This window comes from Cavia porcellus, unplaced genomic scaffold, assembly GCF_034190915.1.
Source record: "Cavia porcellus strain 051 isolate PalLab524CR breed Dunkin Hartley unplaced genomic scaffold, mCavPor4.1 scaffold_19, whole genome shotgun sequence".
Classification (NCBI taxonomy): domain Eukaryota; kingdom Metazoa; phylum Chordata; class Mammalia; order Rodentia; family Caviidae; genus Cavia; species Cavia porcellus.
In genome coordinates this window covers 67,083,039-67,104,027 of record NW_026947502.1, presented here as the reverse complement: position 1 = coordinate 67,104,027, position 20,989 = coordinate 67,083,039, and the positions used below count along the sequence as shown (strand labels likewise).

Here is a 20,989-nt window from a genome sequence, read left to right as displayed (position 1 = left end):
CCATCAAGAGGTAAATTTAAAAGCGTTTTTGTGCCTACAAGGCCTTTGCAAGGGAAATCTCATCCTTATCCCTGGCATAGCTGTTATCAGTCTCACTTTGCAGATAAGAGAAACTGAAGAGAGAAGGAAGCAGGGGAGCGAGGAGCACAGCTAGAGCTGAGCCCAGGAGTCACGTTTCAGGGGTGCCTGGAAGGAAGAGGGACAAGGCCACCCAACCAGAGGGCAGAGGGGGCGCAGAGAGGAGCGCTCTGCAGTGACAGATCAGGAATCACTGTCAGGGAAGGTGGGAAAGGGTGAGCATCAGTACCCAGTGGCTGCGAACATGGAAGGAATTGTGAGGGTCTGGGGTTTGGGAAGGTGGGGCCCTATTCCAAATCCTGTTTTGATAAGCAAGCAGTGCTGACTTGGGACTTAACACAGCAAAGCAGGTTAGTGAGATGCACTCGTCAGCCTTTCTCGGGGAAGCCAGTTCCTGCACTCTCAGGAACACAGCCTGTGGGTTGCCCCAGGCAGCAAGCTGAGGGATGCTGCCATTCCCTGTGCTTGTTTCCCTCCTAATGTGTATGTACTAATATGTGCCTGGGGTTCTGTGAACTCCAAGACTAAAGAACAAGGGAGCTATCGTATTGATTATAGTCATCCTTCAGATGGTACAAGAACCTAGTTCCACCTGCCACTGGAGGGTAGCTCTCTGACTTCAGGTAGACCATCAAATCTGCTGGCTGCAGTGCTCCTATCTGTGCAATGGACACTTGGTCAAAACAGATGCCTACAGTCATTTCCAGCTCAAACATTCAGGTCAGGAAGAGGGGGAGAAGAGCACTGGGAGCATTATGTCTTGCAAGAGGTGGTACAGGAGGTGGCCTGGAAGATGCTGCAGGAAGCTGGGCCATGAGACTAGGGAGCTTCTGGTTACCTAAGATGTAGTGGCCCTTCGCACATTCCCATGTTCCTGTAGGGAGCTTTGCAAGTGTCCTCTCACTGCGGTTTAAGAATCTCTGGCACATAAGGAAACTTTCAGGATTAAAAAAGTTAAAAAGATGGCAAAGCAAAATAAAAATAAGTAATGGTGGAGAGGGTGCCGTCAACAGAGGAAGCAGGGAAAGGCAGAGGGCAGGAAGCAGTATGCCCTACAAGATGGGCTGATGTGCAGGGGATGACACATGGGAGGAGGAGGGAGGCATAGGACAGAGGTGCCAAGCATGAGCTGCGCTGTCTGAGGCCACCTGGTTAACCAGAGTGAGATAGGTTTGGATTCTGGGTTCTCTGCCTGTTGCCTGGCTCTAATGCACCACAGCACTGGGCTAGTACTTTCGGGGTCACAGCACATTGGTAAGCAGTCAGGAAGCCCAGGAAGATGGTGACACAGGCGGTTCTTCAGAATTTAGTCTCCTCCAAGGTATGTCGGACTTAGGGACTGACTCTTACGTGATTTGGGGAACTTACCCTAGGTCAGTTTTCCTGCCTTGAGTCTGGAATGGTGCTGTGGCTTTAAATGCAAGTAAGTTTATCCTGCTGTTTCAAGGACAACATCCAGGCCAAGCCCTTCACCTGTTGGCACATAGCAGGTGCACCCTCGGGTCATGAAACCTTTGCCTGGGAGAGTAACAGTGTTCACAAATTCACTGAGGCTTGAGACAAAACTCGAATTCTAGTCAGGGTGGCATGACTGCTTCTGAAGCTTAAATGTGCGAAAACACTCAGAAAAGTTGTTTTTAGTAGCTCTAATGTGCCCCGGTGGGTGTGATTAACTGGCAGTGTTTGCTAATCCAGCATGGCCAGATTCACAGTTATGAATCCCCAGGAGGGAAGAACCCATTAGAGGAAGAACACTGCATTTCGGGATGAGTGTGGTTCACCTGGGGACTTGGGTGTGCAGATGGGCTTTAACTTCTGCAGCAGGCATCTTTATGTCAAGTATTCTATGTGAGTCAGTTTTCTATTACTGTGGCAAAATACCTGGCATAATCAACTGAAAGGAGGAAAGACTGATTTTGGCTCAGAGTTTTGAGATTTCAGTCTATGGTTGCTTAGCACCCACTGTTTCCGGCTCTGTGGTGGAGCGGAAGATCATGCTGCAAGTGTGATGGTCATGTCATCGTGGCAAGAGGAGAGAGAGAGGAAGAGGCAGGGGTCCCAACACTGCCTCCAAGGGCACAGCCACAAAGACAACCAGGTCTCACCTCCTCAAGGTTCTACCACCTCCCAAAAGGACCATGGGCTGCAGATACGTCTTCAACACATGGGTCTTTGAGGAATAGTCCCGATCAAAACTACAACAGACTCATTCTATCTACAACAGTAAGAAAGGACTGCTTGGTGTCAGGCAGTATAAGATCAGCTGGCAGAGCTCACTGGAGAACACAGGGCGCCCTGGCTGTGGCCTCTGGAATGGAGACTGCAGGATGGGGAGAGCAGTGGTCTGCTTGGGCCTGGCTCTGACCTCAGCTCTGCTACCACCCGGCTGAGTCCAGGGTGGGTTCATGATCTACTGTTAGATCTGACACCACTGTAGATTTCTGAGCCATTTTGCCATCTCTTTGCAGTGCAGTCTTTTGGTTTCAAGCGCACAGGAAACAACACAAGCTTTTCAGAGAGCTGCCTACCAATGTGCCATCCAGCACCCGTCTCTGTCTGCTCCCTGCTAACCATTCTTGCCCGGTTCTCACTGCTTCCTTCTTGGTGGTGGGACGGATCCATATGTGTGCTAGCTAGGGTTGAACCAGACAAGGGTCCTTAAATGTCCTTTCATCTCTACTGTGCTCCTTTTCCACAAACCGTAGGACCCATATCCCATCCTTCCTTTTTCATAAAGCTTTTCTAGAATGTTGCAATCCCTGGTAAACTTTTCCCTAAAATTCATCTCATTATATATACCATGCAAGTCCCATAGTCATCCAGGAGCCTCTCTTCTAGTTTTTTATCTCAAGCTGCTATTTAACTCCTGGATATTCTTTACCTTTTAAAGTGTTTGTCTTTTTTCTCTTGCCAATAATTTTGTTCTATATTTCTATAAATATCTATGGTAATTTAACTGGACACTCACTAGGAGCCAGGCCTCTTTAGAGTACTATGCATGCATTATGTAATTTTATCTTTTCAACAATATACAAGACAGGTGCTGTTATTATTCTTACTTTACAGGTGAGGAAACTAAGGCACAGAGAGGCTTAATAAATTCTCCCAGGTCACAGAGTGAGTGACAGAAGTCAGGCAATCTGACCCAAAAGCGCTGTGTCTTCAGTCATTTTACAGATTCCCATGGAATTTTATGGTGTTTGTGGACTGACTGGTGCTGATTTATCTCCAGGAAACACTGCCAATGTGAATGAGGAAAACAAGAGTCTGACCCCACTCCACACACCACGCTCCTTCTCACCTTTGCTTCTCTTCTGTGTGATTCCAGAAATAACACTTTCAGCTGCCATCCTGAAAGGGCTAATCTTAAAATTTTCACATCTTAGGGAAAATCTATCCTATGAAGAGTCCTTAGATCATGCCTGTATCCTGACAGATGGACAGAGTGTCATACGCACCTCTAGTCTGCTGCCCAACTCAGGGCTTGGCTTCAACAGATGCGCATGGTGAGTGTGGGGGTAAGTGAAGCTAGTCTTGCATGGAAGTAGCTTGTCAGTTAGAACACAAATCTGGGCTGCTCAGACTTTTTGTCGAAGACCTCATAAATTTAAAAGATGCTGTCTCACCTCCATCTGCCTGCTCCCTCTATTCAGTTCTCCCTTTTAAGTTTCCCTGCAGGAGGACATATGGGGCTATGTAGAAAGGAGGAAATGACCCTTTGCTTATTGTTCCACAAACAAATATACTGCTTGTGTATACATTGCAAATATTTAAACACAACTCTCCATATTTATTGTTCACGTTCATTGTGTAATGTTTATGTTCCATATGGCTTATCCTTCGGTGCAATATGCATGCTTCACAACACTTCTGTGGGAGGGCGGATGCCTCACCAGCAGAGGGACTGGTTTCCTTATGACAGAAGAGTCCATAGGAAGCAAAATGACCAAACTTTTCCGAGGAGGGTTAATGCTTCCTGACCACAATTCAGTTCTACCATTATTGACGTGCAGATGGAGACAAGGTACTTTCTTTGGGAAGTTTCTTCTATTCCGGAGCCCTTGCTATTTGGTCTAATCTAATTCTCCTTTATAATGCACCGAAGCAGGAGTGGCTCTCAATATATGCATGCTTAATGAACAGCTTCTGTGCTGCAGTAATTGCTGTAACTGTTTCTGTTGATGATAATCTCAATTACCTTGTGACCAACAGTTATTTGTCCGTGCTTCTCTGTAGGCAGTGTATACAGCTATCTCCAGTATCTACAGGAGATGGGCCCCCGGCCCCCTACCAAAGTTCCAGGATGCTCAGTTCTTTTATAAATATGGTAGAATATTTTCATACAATCTATACATATCTTCCCATGTCTTTTCTACATTAGTTATGATTTAAAATATAATGTATATGTTGTATAAATAGCTCTTATGCTGTACTGCTTAGGGGATAACAAGGTGAAATGTCTGCACATGTTCAGTCCAGATGCAATTAAAAACTATTTTCAATCACTAGTGTTTGACTCCATGCATGTACTTATAGAAAGCTGACTGTCCTTTTTGGTTCTATTACCTTTGAGATCGTTGCATGATTTGCTCTGGCCAATGGGACACGAGCAGATGTAATGCCAGCCACGTGCAAGCATAAGCCTGGAATTGCTTGTGTGGTGCAGATCTGTAACTTCTTTTGTGAGGATCTGCCCCTGCCAAAAGAACAAGGCTGGCATGGTGGCTGCTTCTACAATCTGGTTGGTTCATCCCAGATCCCTGAGGAGTCCAGAGATCCTTACTGACCAACCTTCTTGTCTGCTAGGGGCCAGGTATACATGTGACTGATTGTAAGTCACTGAACATTTAGGATTGCTTGTTCTGAGGCAAAAGGTGAATGATGCACTCTTTTATTACACTGTCAAGTTCCTCAAGTTAAAAGATGGTGTTTACCTTTAAAATATGCCCTAAACTCAACACAGCTGTAAAATTCAGGGCCCTAATAAGTACTCACATACCAGGGTAAGATTTATTATGCTCATAGCAGCCTTGTTAGCTGAAGCTTGGGATTAATTCATAGTTTTCATCACTGACACATTGGCTGTGCCATTATAAGCTCCTTAGAATTATGTTCGAAGTCAGTCTCACCCTCTCTTCTTACCCTTTCATGTCAGTCTGTTGGGTTATGGCTGAGTCATTTGGGCTTCACAAAACTGGAATTGCATGCTGGGCACTACATATACTGTTCCTGTTCCTGAGCTCCCCCAAATGTTTGGGACCAAGTAGAGGAAGTCTGTTTTCCGAGTGTTCATGTGGCTCAGCCCTGTGCTGCTTTTGAGCTTGAAACCACCTACAATCTTTGCCCAGACAGTCCTACTGCAAAGGAAACAATTCATTTCCTTCTTTTATTTGGTAAATTCTCTACCTTGTCTAGAAACCAATCTAGTCATTGTACAGAAATTAGAGACACTATAAGACAGAATTGTGAGCTTTGAGACACCCTTAACATAACTGACTGTGTAAAAACGTAAGAGAAGGATAACACAACTTTTAATTCTTTGAAAGAGGTGGTGTAATATGGTAGGTAAGTGCTGGGCTAGAACTTGGGAGACTTGGCTCTAGCCCTGGCTTTCCTACTGGTTAGTTAAGCCGCAGGGAGATCTTTCTACTGTGCTGTTCATGCAGAGAAAGAGACCAGTAGGTTGATACAGGGTTCCCCATGCTCATGTGGCTTTATGACTCTAAGAGCTATTACTGAGCAGCATAAACATGACCAGGAGCTCAGTGCATGGGCAGATAGCAAGGGCAGTGTGTTCAGAGGGCCTGTGTGTTTTCCTATCCCTTGCTCCCATCTCCAAGCTAGTCTGCTTCCACCTAGGCCCACGTGTCTCCTAGTCTGGAGTCATGAGTTACGATACGGGTGCTGACATAAGGGTATGTCAACAAGCCTAGAATTTTCTCCAAATATCACAAATTGAAGAAGGATTGAAGGGAGTTCTCCAGGAGCATGGGAGCTGGGATTTGCTGGAGTTGATGCAGGTACCCAAAGCTGCTGTGCTCATCCCAGTGGACCATCCATAGTGGGCAGGAGAACTGTGGATGTGGCCAATACTTCAATGGACAATACCTCCCTTCGCCAGAAAAAGGAAGCTGAGTGCCACTCCACGGGAAAATGAGTCTTCTCATGACAGGTGGGGGGTTTGTGAGAGGACTTCGGATGAGATCTCCCATTTGACAAGAAAGGAGGACAAGACTGAGAGAAATGGCAAGGCAAAACCTTCAGAGCATCCAGTGATGCTTTCTGATATTGTTTGGAAAAATACAGAAGGCAGAGATAATCTTACTGGCTACAATCCCCTGTGAGCTTTGGGGATTAGCCAGCTCTGATCCCTTGGCTCTTTTGCAGCAAATGTATTTAAATTCCCAGTCTGAGCCTGCAGGCTGCTCCCATGGTGCAGGGGTTGCTGTCTTTGTGTAGCCTGGATTCCTCTGGCTGTGTGGCCACTGTGAATTTTGTCCAGGTTTTCATAAGACAACATGTGTTTGGATGCACTTGCATGAGAACCTGGTTCTTTACATGAAAGAGATTCATTTTTAAGAAAACGCTCCAATCGTAGGAAATCAGGTTCCTCTGAAAAGTGCTCTTGGCAGTTTAGCCAAGGGAAGTGGAAGTTCTGACAAAGTAACACGGTAGATAGGAATAACAGCGTTACTTACTTGGGACTCCAGACACCAGTCGCAGCGGGCGCAGCACACGGAAAGCCCTCAGCGCTTTCACATCAAATCCAGCGCCTTTCCCTCCTAGAGCATTTGCCCCATCTGCTTTGGTTGCTTGTTCTAAAATTGCACTAAAAAGCCTAGAAAAGAGGTAAAGAAGAGGTGTCAAGACTGGGTTTTGTCATCCAGCTGAGGCTCTGATCGCTGCATGAAGCCTGAACTAGCAGAGTTTGTAGACACCACGATACGACCACGGGAGTTCACACAAGTGGCTTTAGTTGACATTTCCGCAGGGAGGCATCATCTACGCTGAGGGTGTCACTAGAGCTTAGAGAGGGATGGGCCAGGGAAGGGGTGGGCCCTTTGCCATCTGAGAGGCGTCAGTACACATCTGGCTTTGGACAAGTTGGGGATCCTGAACATAAGTATAAAGCAGGGGGCATGAGCTTTTTGGGGGTGCCTTCACACACCCCACCATGCTCCCTCTCCAGTGAATGCCAGGAGCCATATGTGCCCTCTCCTTTCCCACTCTCTGCTTCCTAACACACCCCACCTTTTGATTTCTTCCAGGGCACACATAAGTAATCTTACAGAAGTCTACTTTATGCTGATGCAAATGCTCAGAAGCTATAGGCTGAAAGAATAAAGAATCATGGCAGGTTCAGTGAAAAAGTTTCTAGTGGAAGCAAAACTACGCGCTGAAGCACATGTCTGAGATGGAGATTTCAGCTCAGACACTTTTTGTCTGTACTCCCAACAGAATGAAGACCTACTATGCACTAGGCCCTGTCCTAGGCCCTGGGGTTACAACAAAATGGGCAAAGCACTTATTTTCATCCTTAGGGGAGACAGAAACTGAGCTTGAGTGAAGAGATACAGTACGTTTGGAGAGCTGTAAGTGCTAACGACAGGAAAGTGCAGGCAAGGGGGGCCCACAGTGACAGGGGAGGGAGGCTTCCTTTTTATACAAGGCTGGGAATGGAGCGCTGCTCTGGTGACACCTAGCAGAGACCTAAGGATAACAAAAGTGTGACCCTGTAGCTGTGTAGGGTGACTGTTCCAGACCGAGAAGAGTTGATGCTGGTGCCCAAGAAGGGGCAGACAGTTAGAAGCTCACAAGCCATCAGTAAGGCTGGGCACAGGAAGTAAAGGGCAGCATGAAGGGAGGTGAACTCAGAGAGGAAAGAAGAAACCCAACTGGTGCTTACTTTCTGTGGGATGGAAATCATCCTGAGCAGGAGAGTGACATATCTGACTAAAGTTTTGAAAGAGTCATTCTGATGTTGAAGGAGAAAAATAATCTATAGCGGGCAGGCTGAGCAGGCTACTGCAATATTCCAGGTAGATACTGGGGACTTAAACCAGGGGGTGGTGCTGGAGGGAGTGAGAAAGAGTCAGAGAAGATGGGGTTTGTTGATGGACTATTTGTGACATATGAGAAAAGAGAGGAATAAAAGATGGCTCCAACATCTTGCTTGAGCAGCTAGAAGGATAGCCAGGGCTTGACTATGGACCTTTTAAGATTGGAGCTGTTGATCAGGCACCTAAATGGGTGTCCTGAGTTTCTCTACCATGTCTGGAAGTCAAGGGGAAAGTCCATGCTGGAGTCCAACACTTGCTAGCTGTATAGATTGTATTTGAGGTTGGGTCATGCAAAATCACTCAGGAAGCTACTGACAAAGGTGAAGACACATGAGGAATGAATATGGGCATCTCCAGCACTGACAAGGAAACAGAACAGATACCAACTAGAGATCAGTAAGGAGGGACTTGTGGGGCCGGGGAAGAAGAGAGAAAGATGTGCTGTGAAAGTGTGGCCAGCTGGAAGGCAGTGCTTAGTTTTGTCTAACATAGCAGATAACATGGGATGGGAAGCTGACCAAGGAATTTAGCAAAATGAAGACCATGGAGACCTACAAACATCTGTCTGATGGACCAACAGGGGCAAAAGCCTAATAGATTACAGGGTTAAGAAAGAATGGAGAAGTTTGGGACAGTGAGCACAGACAGCCCCATCCAAAGGAAAGACAATGTCAGCCGCACGTGAGCCATGTATGTAATTTAACTTTTCTGGTAGCCACATAAAAAAGTAAAAGCAAACAGGCGCAATTAACTTTGGCAACACATTTTTATCTAACCCAAGAATGCCAAACTACTACCACTGAGTTGCCCCATGGAATACATTTTTAAAATGATTCATGAGCTTTTCATTCCTTTTTAAATCTTTGGCGTACGTTGTGTATTTTGCACTTACTGCATCTCAACTCAGATTATCCACATTTGAAGGGCTAAATGGCCACGTGAAGCTAGTGGCTACTGTACAGATGATTCTCTTGAGGAATTTTACTGTAAAAGTGAGCAGAATAAAAAAGGCGATTATTAAAAGTGAGTGTGGAGTCAAGGAGTTTCGATAGGGAGGTAGCGTAGTGCACTTGTGGAGATGGGAGTTATCTCACAGACAGGAAGCAGGACGGCGCACAGGCAAAAGGGAACAATTCCGGGGAGAACTGGCGTCCTTCGGCAGGTGGTGGGGGGGCGACAGCTGCACACTGAGGGCGCTGCCTCGGACGAAGGAGCAGCTGAACAAGGTTCAGATCAGGAGCCGCATTAGAGACGGACAGATGGGACTGTGGACAGCGATGACTGTCTTCATTTTCTCAGGAAAAGAGGTACCAGGCTCATCAGCTAAAAATGTGAAAGGGAAGAGGGCACTAGACCTTTGGAGGGACAGGCAAACGTAGGAAAGAATCACCTAAGCGAGTGAACGGATGAGTGGGGCAAGAACATGAGGCAGGAGAGGCAGCATCACCAAAGCCTGGCTCCAGGTCAGGTCACGAGTGTGAAGCGAGACTCAGCCCAACACTGTGTATTTATCCACCCTTCTCTGTTGAAGTAAGTCTCGTCTAGTTGGATTGTATTAGGATTGGTGTTTTTCTAGGTGAGCAAATAAACGAAGAGGGGAACACAGAGGCTGAGTATACACTTCTGAGTTGCTGTTATGATGGAGCCTGACGGCTAAGTGGGTCAGAGGCGGTGACATGAGGGCAGGGAAACAGTAAGAAGGTGGTAGGATGCGTGAATAGTGGGAGTCAGGGTGCAAGAGGGCGGAAGATGGAAAGAGGGGTGGTGTTGGATATAGAGTAAGACGTTAGGTCTGAGGTTACAGGGAGGGTACAGTTATTAGTTATGCCGTGATGCTGTCTATAGCCCAGGGAGCAGGCAACTGAGACAGGTGGAGGTCAGAATCCCCCGGAGAAGACATCAAGGGACCAGGAAGCTGGTGGCTGCCTGATGGAGGAAGTACAGAGTGCTGGAGAGTCAGCGTGATCCCGCGTGAGGTCTACAGAAGAGCGACTCAAAGGTGTGCAGAGCACTGCTGTAAGGAGTAGGGCACAAAGAGCAAAGCTGGAGGGCTTCAGAAAAGAAAGGCAGGGACCCTCCCCATCTCCGTCAGAATGACGCATCTGGGAGAGAAAGTGGCTGCCTCCCCCCAGAGGCTGCAGGGCAGGCAGGGGAGGAGAGGGACCAGAAACAAAGCGGAGGACTTAGGGCGTGAGTTGGGCCACCTGATTTGCAGGGAAAGTGTTACTGGAATTCAGGTTCACGCTGTCATTTACGTATCACTGTTTTCCTGCTGCAGTAGCAGACTCCAGCAGTGGTAAACACTGCATGTCGCACACATCTAGAAGTGGCATCTGGCCCTTTTCAGACAGTATCTGGAGCCCCTGAATTAGTGGCAGTCTGTAGGGAGCAGAGGGCACAGTATGGCAGGAAGGTTTAAGGAGTTAGGTGGAGCTAAGAAAGGACTGAGACCCAAGGCTACTCGAGCCAGACAGGAACAAGTGTTCCGGGCTTTGGGTGGTAACCAAGAAAAAGGCTAAAGTGCAGGAGGGGCACTTTCTGTCTTTATCCCTAGAGAGGACTCTCCAGAGTCACTACCAGCAGAGCACTTGAGGAGTCCTGTGTCTGCCTTAGTGTGACCTGGGGTGGAGAAGAAAGACCAGACAGAGCTCAGAGCTACGCAAGGCTGGGGCAGGGAGGGGCAGGTCTGCGTTAAAGATTTTCAAACTGCTCCACGGAAACCCTCAGGGACACCCTGCGCCTCAAGGCCAGAGCCGCACACCTGGCTGCGGGTGCCTCTACTGCACAGCTTCTCCTGTGTTATAGGTACTGCACTCTGAGTAAGGCTTTGTTTGGACAATCGGTTCTGTAGTTATAAAGATCTGTGCAGCTTGCATGAGGCTTTGGCTCATTCTGAGAGAAAGCAGGGGCAGGGTTGAGGGAGGCAGGGGACTGGGGCTGTAGCTGTGTGGTACATTTGCCTCACATATGTGAGGTCCTGGATTCCACCTCCAGCACCACAAAAATGAGTTAAAATAAATAAACACATAAATAAATAAAATGAAACAATATTAATAAGGTTAGCCAGACCATGTCTAACATCTCCTAGCTCTTACATTCTCTTCCTCAGCCTGCCAATACGATGGTTTCATGTGTTAGTTGGATTTCTACGCCTCGAATCCCAGACAGAAGTTACCAGGATGGGGGAGTAGGTTTCTTTTCCTGTGAAGGAAATGTTTTTTTCCACTGAAATCTAGATCTCAGAAACCTGAGGAAATCAAGACCAGTTTTGCAAGTTGGTCAAATAACAGTCCAAATCCGAACCAGATTTTGTTCCCAGAATTTCCTGGAAGAAAGCAATATGCTTATTGGAGTACAAGATGTTCACAAAATATTATTCAGAAAAGGGAGCCGAGATTAGATTACTTTTTTCTTTTTTAACCCTTACTGCCAGCTAAGACTCTTTATTGTCCGATTTTAATTTTGAAGGGGTAGACAACTCATAAATGGGTGTCGGAGCTGTTCTTGGCTGAGTTTGCAGGGCATTAAACCTCTTTTCTTTCTTTAAACCTCTATTTTCTTTTCTTTCTTTTTCTTTCTGCAGTACTGAGAATTGAATCCAGGGTCTTACACTGAGCTAAATTGTCAGCCCTATTTTATTTTATATTTTGAGACAGGGTCTTTCTAAGTTGTCCAGCGTGGGTTTGAACTTATGATCCTCCTGACCTAATTCCTAGAGTACCGAGATTAGAGGTGTGCATCACTGTGACTGGCTACACTGGAGATTTTAAGAAGCTCAAGAAGGTCAAGAAGCAGAGAGGCAGGGTTGCCATATTGGGAAGGAGACAGGACAACAAAAGGCTTTGTGACTGCACAGAATCTCTTCAGGGGGATCTACTGAAGTGTCCTCATGTCTTGAGTTGGGGCAGGGGTAGGTGCTCAAAGACCTCTGAAGTCCTCTCCTCTTACATTCAGTGGTTCCATCTACCTAAGAGATTCTTCTGCTTTGAGACTGCACCACCAGAATGGGAACATGGGAATGCAGAGGTGTGTGTGTGTGTGTGACTGTACCACAGAAACCAGGACATATTAGGCAAGCCAACCTTCTTTCAGGGCAAATCAGACTAGCCTTCTGATTTGTAGGAGGCCAGAAAAAGCCATCATCTGAGTAGCTATCTGTGGCCCACAAAAGCAGGTATTTCCCAAAGGACACTGGAAAGCAGGGGGACATCTATTTAATGTTGTCAAGGGGGTAGAAAAAAGAGCTACTGCCGGAGAGAGGTGGTGGGGGATGGGGGTGGGGGACTATTTCTCTAGGTAGAAGGAGGTGATTTAGACTGAATGGAGACGTTCTTAGTCCCACGCCTCTGGAGAAGAGAAACTAGAGGTTATAGATTGCCATAGGTAAGACTGAGAGGAATGAACCCCAAAGTTGTGAACCACAAGCCCTCCCTTCCAGTATGCCCATTCAAGGGCCCCCACTTTTCTTGTCTCCATTTCCCATGAGTAGGGGACAGCACATGGAGTCAAACCCAACCCCTTCCATAAACATGAGAAGAAAATGTAACATCTCTGCTTAAACTAAATGTATTTTGCAAATTGTTCCATCTCTCCACTGGCTCCAAAGCATCAACTCTCATTTCTGAGGCTCTGTGCTTGCACTGCAGGTTCCCAGGGGACTGAGGCCTTGAGAAAGAATCTGAGCTTAAAAAGCAGGAGGGGCACTTTGAACTACCTACTCTGGGGATCTCTTCTGTGGTTTACTGAGTTCATTCGAGGCATTTGTTCAGCCACTCTGTATTTATTCTGGTATGAAGAGAAGCAGCAAAACTTCTCATGTCATCTACTCTCAACCCTGAGTCCCTTGTGGCCAGATCTATGCATAACAAATAACCTTAGTGCTCTTTGGGTCACCTAAACATCCCATGTCCATGTGACCAAAGTGCATCACTTATTAACTGGGCAATATGAGGACAACACAGGACAAACCCTATCACCGCTCCAAACAACTCTTACGGCCATCCAGATGGCCACAGGCAAGGAAATAACCTGTGAGTGATCTTGATTTGCTCTTGTGTTATTTCCTGCAGTACAGGCCAGGCAACCCCCCTAAGATATGAGTGGTGAGTGCCCTGGAAAAGTTCACAGTGGCCTGGGTCTCCACTGAGATGACACAGAAGGAATTGCCAGAAACAGGTTCCTGGAACAAGAGCCTCTCAACAGCCTGTCCTTGACACTGAAGCCTGCTGGGACTGGAGAGAATCAGTGTAGGGTGGCCAAGGGCTCCAAGTGATAGCAGACTAGCTCGGAGGAAGCAGCCTTTCTTGAAGTAGGAGCTGCTGAAAAGGCCACCTGCTTCTGTAAAACACAGATGAGCTGTTGGAGCTTCTTCCACTCCACCTTAATGAATTATATTTTGCACAGCACATATGTAAGCCTGTTAGGCACAAGTATTTTATGGAGAATCTTTTCATGAAGTCACTAATTTTTTGATAAAGAAGTCATCACTCCAAAATTTTATTTAAGATTCATGACACTGCTTTTTTAAAGCTTCTACTGATACCTTAAGTTAACATGAAGCCGTGTTTGGAGAATGGTCCCTCCTGTCTGGGTTTAGTTACCTATCACCTTGGCCTTTCAGAGTTACCTGTCTTCTTACCCAGATGTGCTGATGAGTCTGGTTTCTTGGGGTTACAGCACAAAGTCACTGTGGAGGTGACAACAGCGGGGAGTTCAGTATGCACAGACATCCTATGCTCCTGCCTTTACCCCATGCCCACAGATGCATGCTTCCAAGAAGGCTGACTGTTCTGCTCAGTGATACAGAAGGGGAATAGGTCAGGGGCTTTCTGGGTCAGGTGTAGCCGGAAAGGAAATAACAGAGGAATTCCCTCAATTGCATGAAAGACTTTGGTTCCATTAAGACCACTCAGATTCAAGTGTATGTGCATATTTCTCTCTGTGCATGTGTATGCATGATGTGCGCATGTGGATGTGTGTTTTCACGTGCTCATGTATGTGGGAGCAGGGTAAAAGGCATCTTAGGTAACAGCTCCTCTCCCTCTGGAGAGAGTCTGAATTCAGAGTGATTCTTAACAAATCCTTTCACTGTGTCGGAAGGCAAGTTCAGATGCATCCAAATCAAAAAGAGGCATGAATGCAGAAGGAAAATGGTGTGTACAGGGAAGGTGGGAGACAGGAGGAGAAGGACAGCAATACTTACCCTACAACCACAATGATAAAATCTAGTAAATTCCAACCATTGCGGAGGTAAGCATTGGGGTGAAAGAGAAGTCCATAGGCGATAACTTTTAAAAATGCTTCCACAGTAAAAATTATGAGAAAGAGATATTCCACTCGTTCCTAGGAAACAAAAATAGGAAAGAGATTTGTAAAGTTAGGGTAGGTTAGGGATTTGTAAAGTTCTGAGCCAACAAACCTCACAAGCATAGTCATACACGCCAAAACGACATGTCGGCCAACTACAGTGGTATCTTGGTTCACGAACTTAATTCCTTCTACGGTTCTGGGAATGATGGCCATGGCTGTGCTCCTTTGGGAAAAATGGCTGCAGCCATGTTCATCGCCCAAAGCAGGGTTTGCAAACAAAAATGAAACTCGTCTAAGTGCTTCTGTTTGTGAACCAAATTATTTGCAAACAAAGACATTTATGAACTGAGGCACCACTGTACAGCTGCACACACCACAGTGGTCCCCAAAGATTCTGCTACCAAGTGCCACTGAAATGCTTGGTATTATGTGTGAACTCAACTCTATGATGTCCTCACAATGGTGAAATGCTTAGGGACTTATATCCCAGAGGGTTCATCATGAAGTGACACATGTCTATGGATGGAAGAGAATGCTACTCCTCTGTAGTAGGACCTAGGGGAACACTGAGTGGGACTCCCAAGCCAAGTTATCAAATCCACAACTTTTTCCATGTTAGAGCTCAATACACTAAGAATTAAAGAATATATCTATACACCTATATATCCATATATACCTCTCTCTCAATCCCGTTAAAATGCAAATATAAGAGAGGTGTAATCATTCACATTTTTAAAAGAAATGCCTCATTTATCTAGTTAGCATTTTATTGTACCTTCTTAGAAGAGAACTTATAGTGTCTTGATCTACAGGGAATCAGTATAAGGATAGAGAAGATGCTGAGAAAGGGGGTGAGGCAGAACCCCAGGAAAACTGTGCCACAATTCAACAATAATTAACCCCCAGGGTAACAGACATAGTTCTGGGAAAGGCACTAGCTAGGTTCTCTCAAAGACACAGCCACAAAGAAATCAAGACATTGAAGATCTCTTCATAGCAGCCAAAATAGAGATAACCTGCTTACACACACAGATTCAGACAATTGAAATGTTTCTTAAGAAAATAAAACTCTGTCCAAAGATACAGGCCAGTTCAGCAGAGAAAACCAGCAGTCTTAGAGTGGGGCTGGCAGTGGGCAGGTGGTGATGGAAAAGCCAGTTCTTTTCTCCCCCTGCTAATTAAGAGAAAGGCTTTGTATTTAAGGATGGGAGGCCAGGACAGACTCTTTGCTCAATTAGAACGAGCCGAATCCCTGTGCTGATGCACTGCTTCCCTCTCCACTAATTGCTTCCCTCTCTCACCCTCAGTGCAGCATCTTAATGGCCTCACCAGGGAAGGCTGCCCGCTCGCATCCATGCCCCACTGATCACCTCTGCAGGAGCTTCCCGTTGTCTCTCCCAGACAGACACAGAAGAGCCCAATCACACTGCATTTGGGTGCAGGTCCTCCGAAGCTCTGCAGGAACCTCCGCATGCCTAGAAGGCACTCAGTGCAGAACTCTCAACCCCTTTCTGTCCTCTGCTGGGTAGAAGAAGCTCACTTCAGATACTCTAGCCCACCCTCACTCACACAGGGGAGGCCCAAGAAGTCCCATGTCCTCCTGCCCAGCTTGCTGGGAGAGTGCCCCAGTCTGGGGTACTAGGAGCCCAACAGGTGGCTCTGCAGGAGAGGCACTCTGTATCCCCAGGCACTGTCACCCGTTCCGAGACCTTTGGTGAGCCTCACTGTGGCCAGCTCTGGCTGAAATAGTTTGAGAAGACTGAGGCAAAAACTGTTGAATGATGGGCTCTGCCAAGGCCCACTGCAGCAGATCTTCTGCTGCATTAGTATTCAGGTGAATATCAGCATCAGTAATCAGTATGACGCTTCCAGGTGAGTGATGGCACCTGGGGGCTTAAGGACCACTGGTTCACATGAAGGCCTAATCAGCATCTCAGAGACAGACACATCCTTTATTTCCCACCCATTTTAGCAACATAAAATTGATGCTGTGGCCGTTTTTGAACTGTGACTCGGGAATAGTCCACACTGTGTGGGGCATCAGTTTTTTCAAATTAGGTGATGTAGGGTTAGAGTGTGCATGAGGGCAGTAATAAAAGGGAAGCCATGGTACAAAGGGCCCAGTACAACTTGAGGATGCTCACGGAAGTTGACAGGGGCGGGGCCAGCTGTTAAACAGCCATTCAGCCCAGTCCACTCACCTCACCACCCTGAAAGTTCAGAAATTTCATGTTTAGTGCTAAGTAACTGGGGTATCCCTGTATGTACTTCCAGAAACCAAACACAAGTTGGGTACCATTGGGTGTCAGGTGCCTTCATGTATTCACATATGAGCTTGCTCTTACACTTTTGTTCACTTGCCAATACATGCTCCATCCATCCATCCAATCATTCATGACTACCGTAGTAGAAACAGTTATAGTGTCAGAACCAACCCTGGAGCTCCCTCTGGGCTGAAGACAGTGAACTTTCTGGAGGCGACAGATGCTAACCTCTGAGTATCCTCCTCCATCACAGGGAGAATAGTGAGGGTTCAAAGGCTGAGGATCTTGTATGCAAGGAAGCTGGCATACCCAGACAGCCTCTTATAAACAGCTGGCATCCCAATCCAGATGGCCTGGCACCAAGCAGTATGCTTATTCTCTCATACACAAAGATCACTTTCCTTTGCTTAATTTGCCCTATAAAAAGTGAGGGCCTTGGGGACCAAGGAGTCCCCCTCGGGAATGCAGACTTTCAGGCTCAGCAGTATCCCGGACCTGCCACACCACTTTGTGGGATGGAGGATTAGGGAACTTGGGACCTCTTATTGAGCTTGGCTTATATACATTTTTCCAGGAAAGAGTATTCCTTACCCCACTGATGTGTGTTCCAGACCCTTGCACAGAACACACAGATGCAGTAGGACCCCTTGAGTGAGCAAGCACAGGCCACTTAATCACACATTCGATCACACACAGACCTGCCTGTATGCCGCTGGCTGCTGAAGCTTTCAAGAAAAGGGCTCAGAAACTGAGCTCCATGGTACGTGGTGGTGAGAAGAGGGGTGCAAGGGGTCAGATGTTTCTAGTACAACGGGTGAGTGGAATTTTGGAGACAAGCACGGTTGGGCAGAGAAGGGCTTTCCAGGGTAAGGACCTCTGATTGAATCAAAAAGGGGGAGGAGCCATCCAGGTGAGGGGGTTAGGGGATGTGGAAATTTGGGCATGGGTCAGGTATGCAGGTGGAGGGAAAACTGATGAGACAGAAAGCCACATGTTTGCTTTTTCTAGAATGAAGGGATAGAGGGAACAGGCCAGGGGGTAGTCAGGAGCAAGACAGTCAGAGGCTCTGTGGCCACACCTGGACCTCGGGTTCCCTTCTAAGGTGATTAGGAAGGACCTCATTAGAGGAATGTTGGCTGGAGAAAGAGTGGTAGAGGTGAGAATTGACCAGACGAGCCCCAGATGAGGTGGGTTTGTGAACAACAATACAGGAATCCAAGCAGCCACATTGATAAATCTGGAATTTAATTAACTGAGCTCAGGACCACCTGTATACAGACCCCTCCCCCACCACCCTGTTCGGGGTCCAAACAAGTGGCCTCAAACTGGAAAGTTCCAGAATTTTTAAAAGAGAGAATCACAAAAGACAGCCTGTTAGAAATAATTTAGCTCGAATCTTTCATTAATTTTCAGTTGACTGACACCTGTATCCTGCTTCTTTTGTTGAGTAGGTTAATTTTTCTCCTGTAGGTACAGTTCATTCTGATTCTCTTATGGGACTTATACCCGGAGTAATTTTCCATTTTCCTGAATACAGGGCACTAATTAAATGCAGGGCTTAAGATGGTGTCAATTATGCTAAGCTACAACAGAAGCAAGACCTCATAGCCTTCGGTCCAAAATTCTCTTTAACTTGTCCTGCCTGCTGAGTGCCAGAGATACCTCTTTCACTGGTCCCCCTTGTTCCCAAGGACCTGGCTGGGTTTAGACTGCTCACACTAAGTTGCTCAAGGGTTCAGCATAGAAGCAAAGTGGCCCAGGAACCTGTAAGAAGGCCCCTGGACAAGAATTCAGAGAAGAGGATCCCTGAGGGCATGCAGAGGAGCACAATGACTAAGAAGGGGCGACCAGAAAAACTTAACAAAACTTAGAATTTAGATGAGACCTCAGCTCAAATGAAGACCACTGGTGCAGATTTCAGACTCAAAAAACTGTGAGAAGACTCTAAGCAACTACTGGCTGATGAAGTTGAAGCCAGAGAGTTGACTACAGAAAGGTACAGATGTACACAGCCCAAGCAAATAGCCTGCTGGGCGGTGTTTGAAACAACCAGCCTTGTAACTTCTTTGGAGCCATGGAGCTGGAGCATGAAGCCTTCTTCTATCATAGTAACTGCAAGGAGCCAGGCATCACAGCACTTACGAAGACTGCAAAGGAGGCTGACACAGACCACACACAATTTGAGAAAAACAGTCCCCATTGTGACCCACACAATGAAAAGAACAACCCCCAGTGGCTCATGGTGGATGTACAGTTGCTCAGATAATGAAGCATTTCACCTCCCTGGCTGAGCTTCAGATCTATCACTGAGCTCACAAAGCTACTGGTGGTCCATTAAAGAAACGTGGCCCTCTTCACTTGCCAGACTCTCGATTCAGCTCCTTACCCAAGAAGAATTCAGTTTTATTTTGAGCCTCAAAGAAAAGGAATCAAGTTAACTGAGCTACTATTATTGAAATGCATAGGCCATTAGTCCAAAGAAGGCCAGCTTTTATAAGACAAAAGAGAGATTGTTTGTAATGTCACCTGGGATGTGTACATAGGTGGTTTGGTGTACTTTCTTCAATAAAAGATTTAATAATTAAAAAAAAATTTTAGAGAAGAGGCCTGGACTGTAACAGCAGTATGTGACTGCTGGAGTAGGTTGACTGCATGATGCAAAGGCAGAGTCACTTACTCTGACCTTAGGTGCATGAGAGCCCTTACAGAATTATATAAAAAGTAAACAAAACAAAACAAACAAACAAACAAACAGAAACTGAACAATTGAAACAGCATGGTCAGTCCCTTCCCAGTATGAATTGTACTGCCATTGGACATCCAGGGTTGAATGTATACAGAGTGGTGAACAGCAAGTTCAAAGACTGGGATCACTGATGTCCATGTCTCTAGCCCTGTGACCCACAGTCCTTTACAGCCCTCCTTGACTTGAGTGTCTGAATCTAGGAACCTATAATGCAGCTGGAAAGGTAGCTCATGTACACAGAGAAAGGCTGATAGGAAACTCAGAGAGTTGAGCTCTCTCCACACAACTTTGCTAAGTATTTCAAACAAGTGCTTGGTGCCCTCCTGAAGTCTAAGCAGTTAGAGAGCTCATGGGGAAGGCACCCAACAGTCAAGCAGGTGAACTGGCCTCTTCTGTGATCTTGGGAATGGGGAAGCTTTGGAAGCCAACCTGGAAGAGACCAAAATTCTTGTTCCCACCACTCTGTGCTAAGGTTGGAAAGAGCAAAGGAGATGTAAAAAGTCAAAGGAGAAAGCAAACCCCACAGACTCTACACTGCAAGTGGGCCAGAGTGGATTGCTCGGGGCATCTGGAAGACTCTGCTCCTCTGACCGTGGAGGGTCCCCAGCTCCCTGGGAGCAGGCAGAGTGACTGCCTGGCAGCTGTCTCCTGTCTTCTTCCTTTCTAACACTCTCTTCCAACCCTATACTATTTCCCCCCTTGCTGCCTGCTCTCTATAGCCATCTTCTTCTACCTTTCCTCCCAGCTACCTGTTAACTTCTTAGCTCCAATAATGGCAACTGGGGGCCCTTGGTTGCATTCATATTTGAAATATTTATCAGAGTTAAATGGAGAGAGAGCCACAATTCGGGGAATTATGATGTGTTCTAAGGACCTCAACTGTCTTAGTTTCCTATGAACCTTCTCATGTATACAGGTGCTACCTTTCCTACTTCATCGTGAACTCCTAGAGGACAGATACTTGACAATCTTTTGATAGTAATAATCATTAATTTTGATTCTGGTACCAACTGGTTGCATCTTTGGGCAAGGCACTTTTCTGGCTCTAATTCCTCATCTGTAAATGGACTTGAAAAACATGTGGTGCTGAGAAAGCCCTAGTAGATGGAGGAAGCTGAGTATAGAGATCTGACATCCCACCGTCTCTTGAACCAGGGCAGTGTCATTCTAGTCCCCTGGGGGTTCTGGTCAAGGTAGAATCCAGACAGCCAAATGATGCAATGTGGACAGAGAATGCACAGCACAAAAGAAATGGCTCCCTCTCACTGACCAGTGTGGAAGACTCTGTCAACTCCATGTTTAGATCACTGCTTTTGTGGCTCTTTCTTATAGCTTGGAATACACTTCCAAAACGGGACTGTCAAAGTTCCTCCAGAATCCCATAGCAAGTGAGGCTGCTGAGCCTTGGTTGGCATGTAGACCTGGCTGAAACACAGCTAGATTCCAGGACACAGAACGGATCCAGCAGAGGGCTCTTCATCATTTTCAAGGATTGCCATAAAGACCAGTAACTATTGTAATAAAAATATCCA

At 46.5% G+C, this 20,989-nt stretch overlaps 1 protein-coding gene and 1 pseudogene across 1 annotated transcript in view; one reads left to right on the top strand and one right to left on the bottom strand.

Annotated features, from left to right (window-relative positions):
- Nucleotides 1–20,989, bottom strand: part of Cacna1c (calcium voltage-gated channel subunit alpha1 C) — a gene marked incomplete at its 5' end in the record, with an annotated part of 685,364 nt that overhangs the window by 219,110 nt on the left and 445,265 nt on the right. Inside the window, 2 exon segments of the mRNA NM_001172923.1 lie at nucleotides 6,777–6,916; nucleotides 14,341–14,480. Coding sequence (NP_001166394.1) covers nucleotides 6,777–6,916; nucleotides 14,341–14,480 — 280 coding nt within the window.
- Nucleotides 14,589–19,149, top strand: LOC106026193 (thymocyte nuclear protein 1-like; annotated as a pseudogene).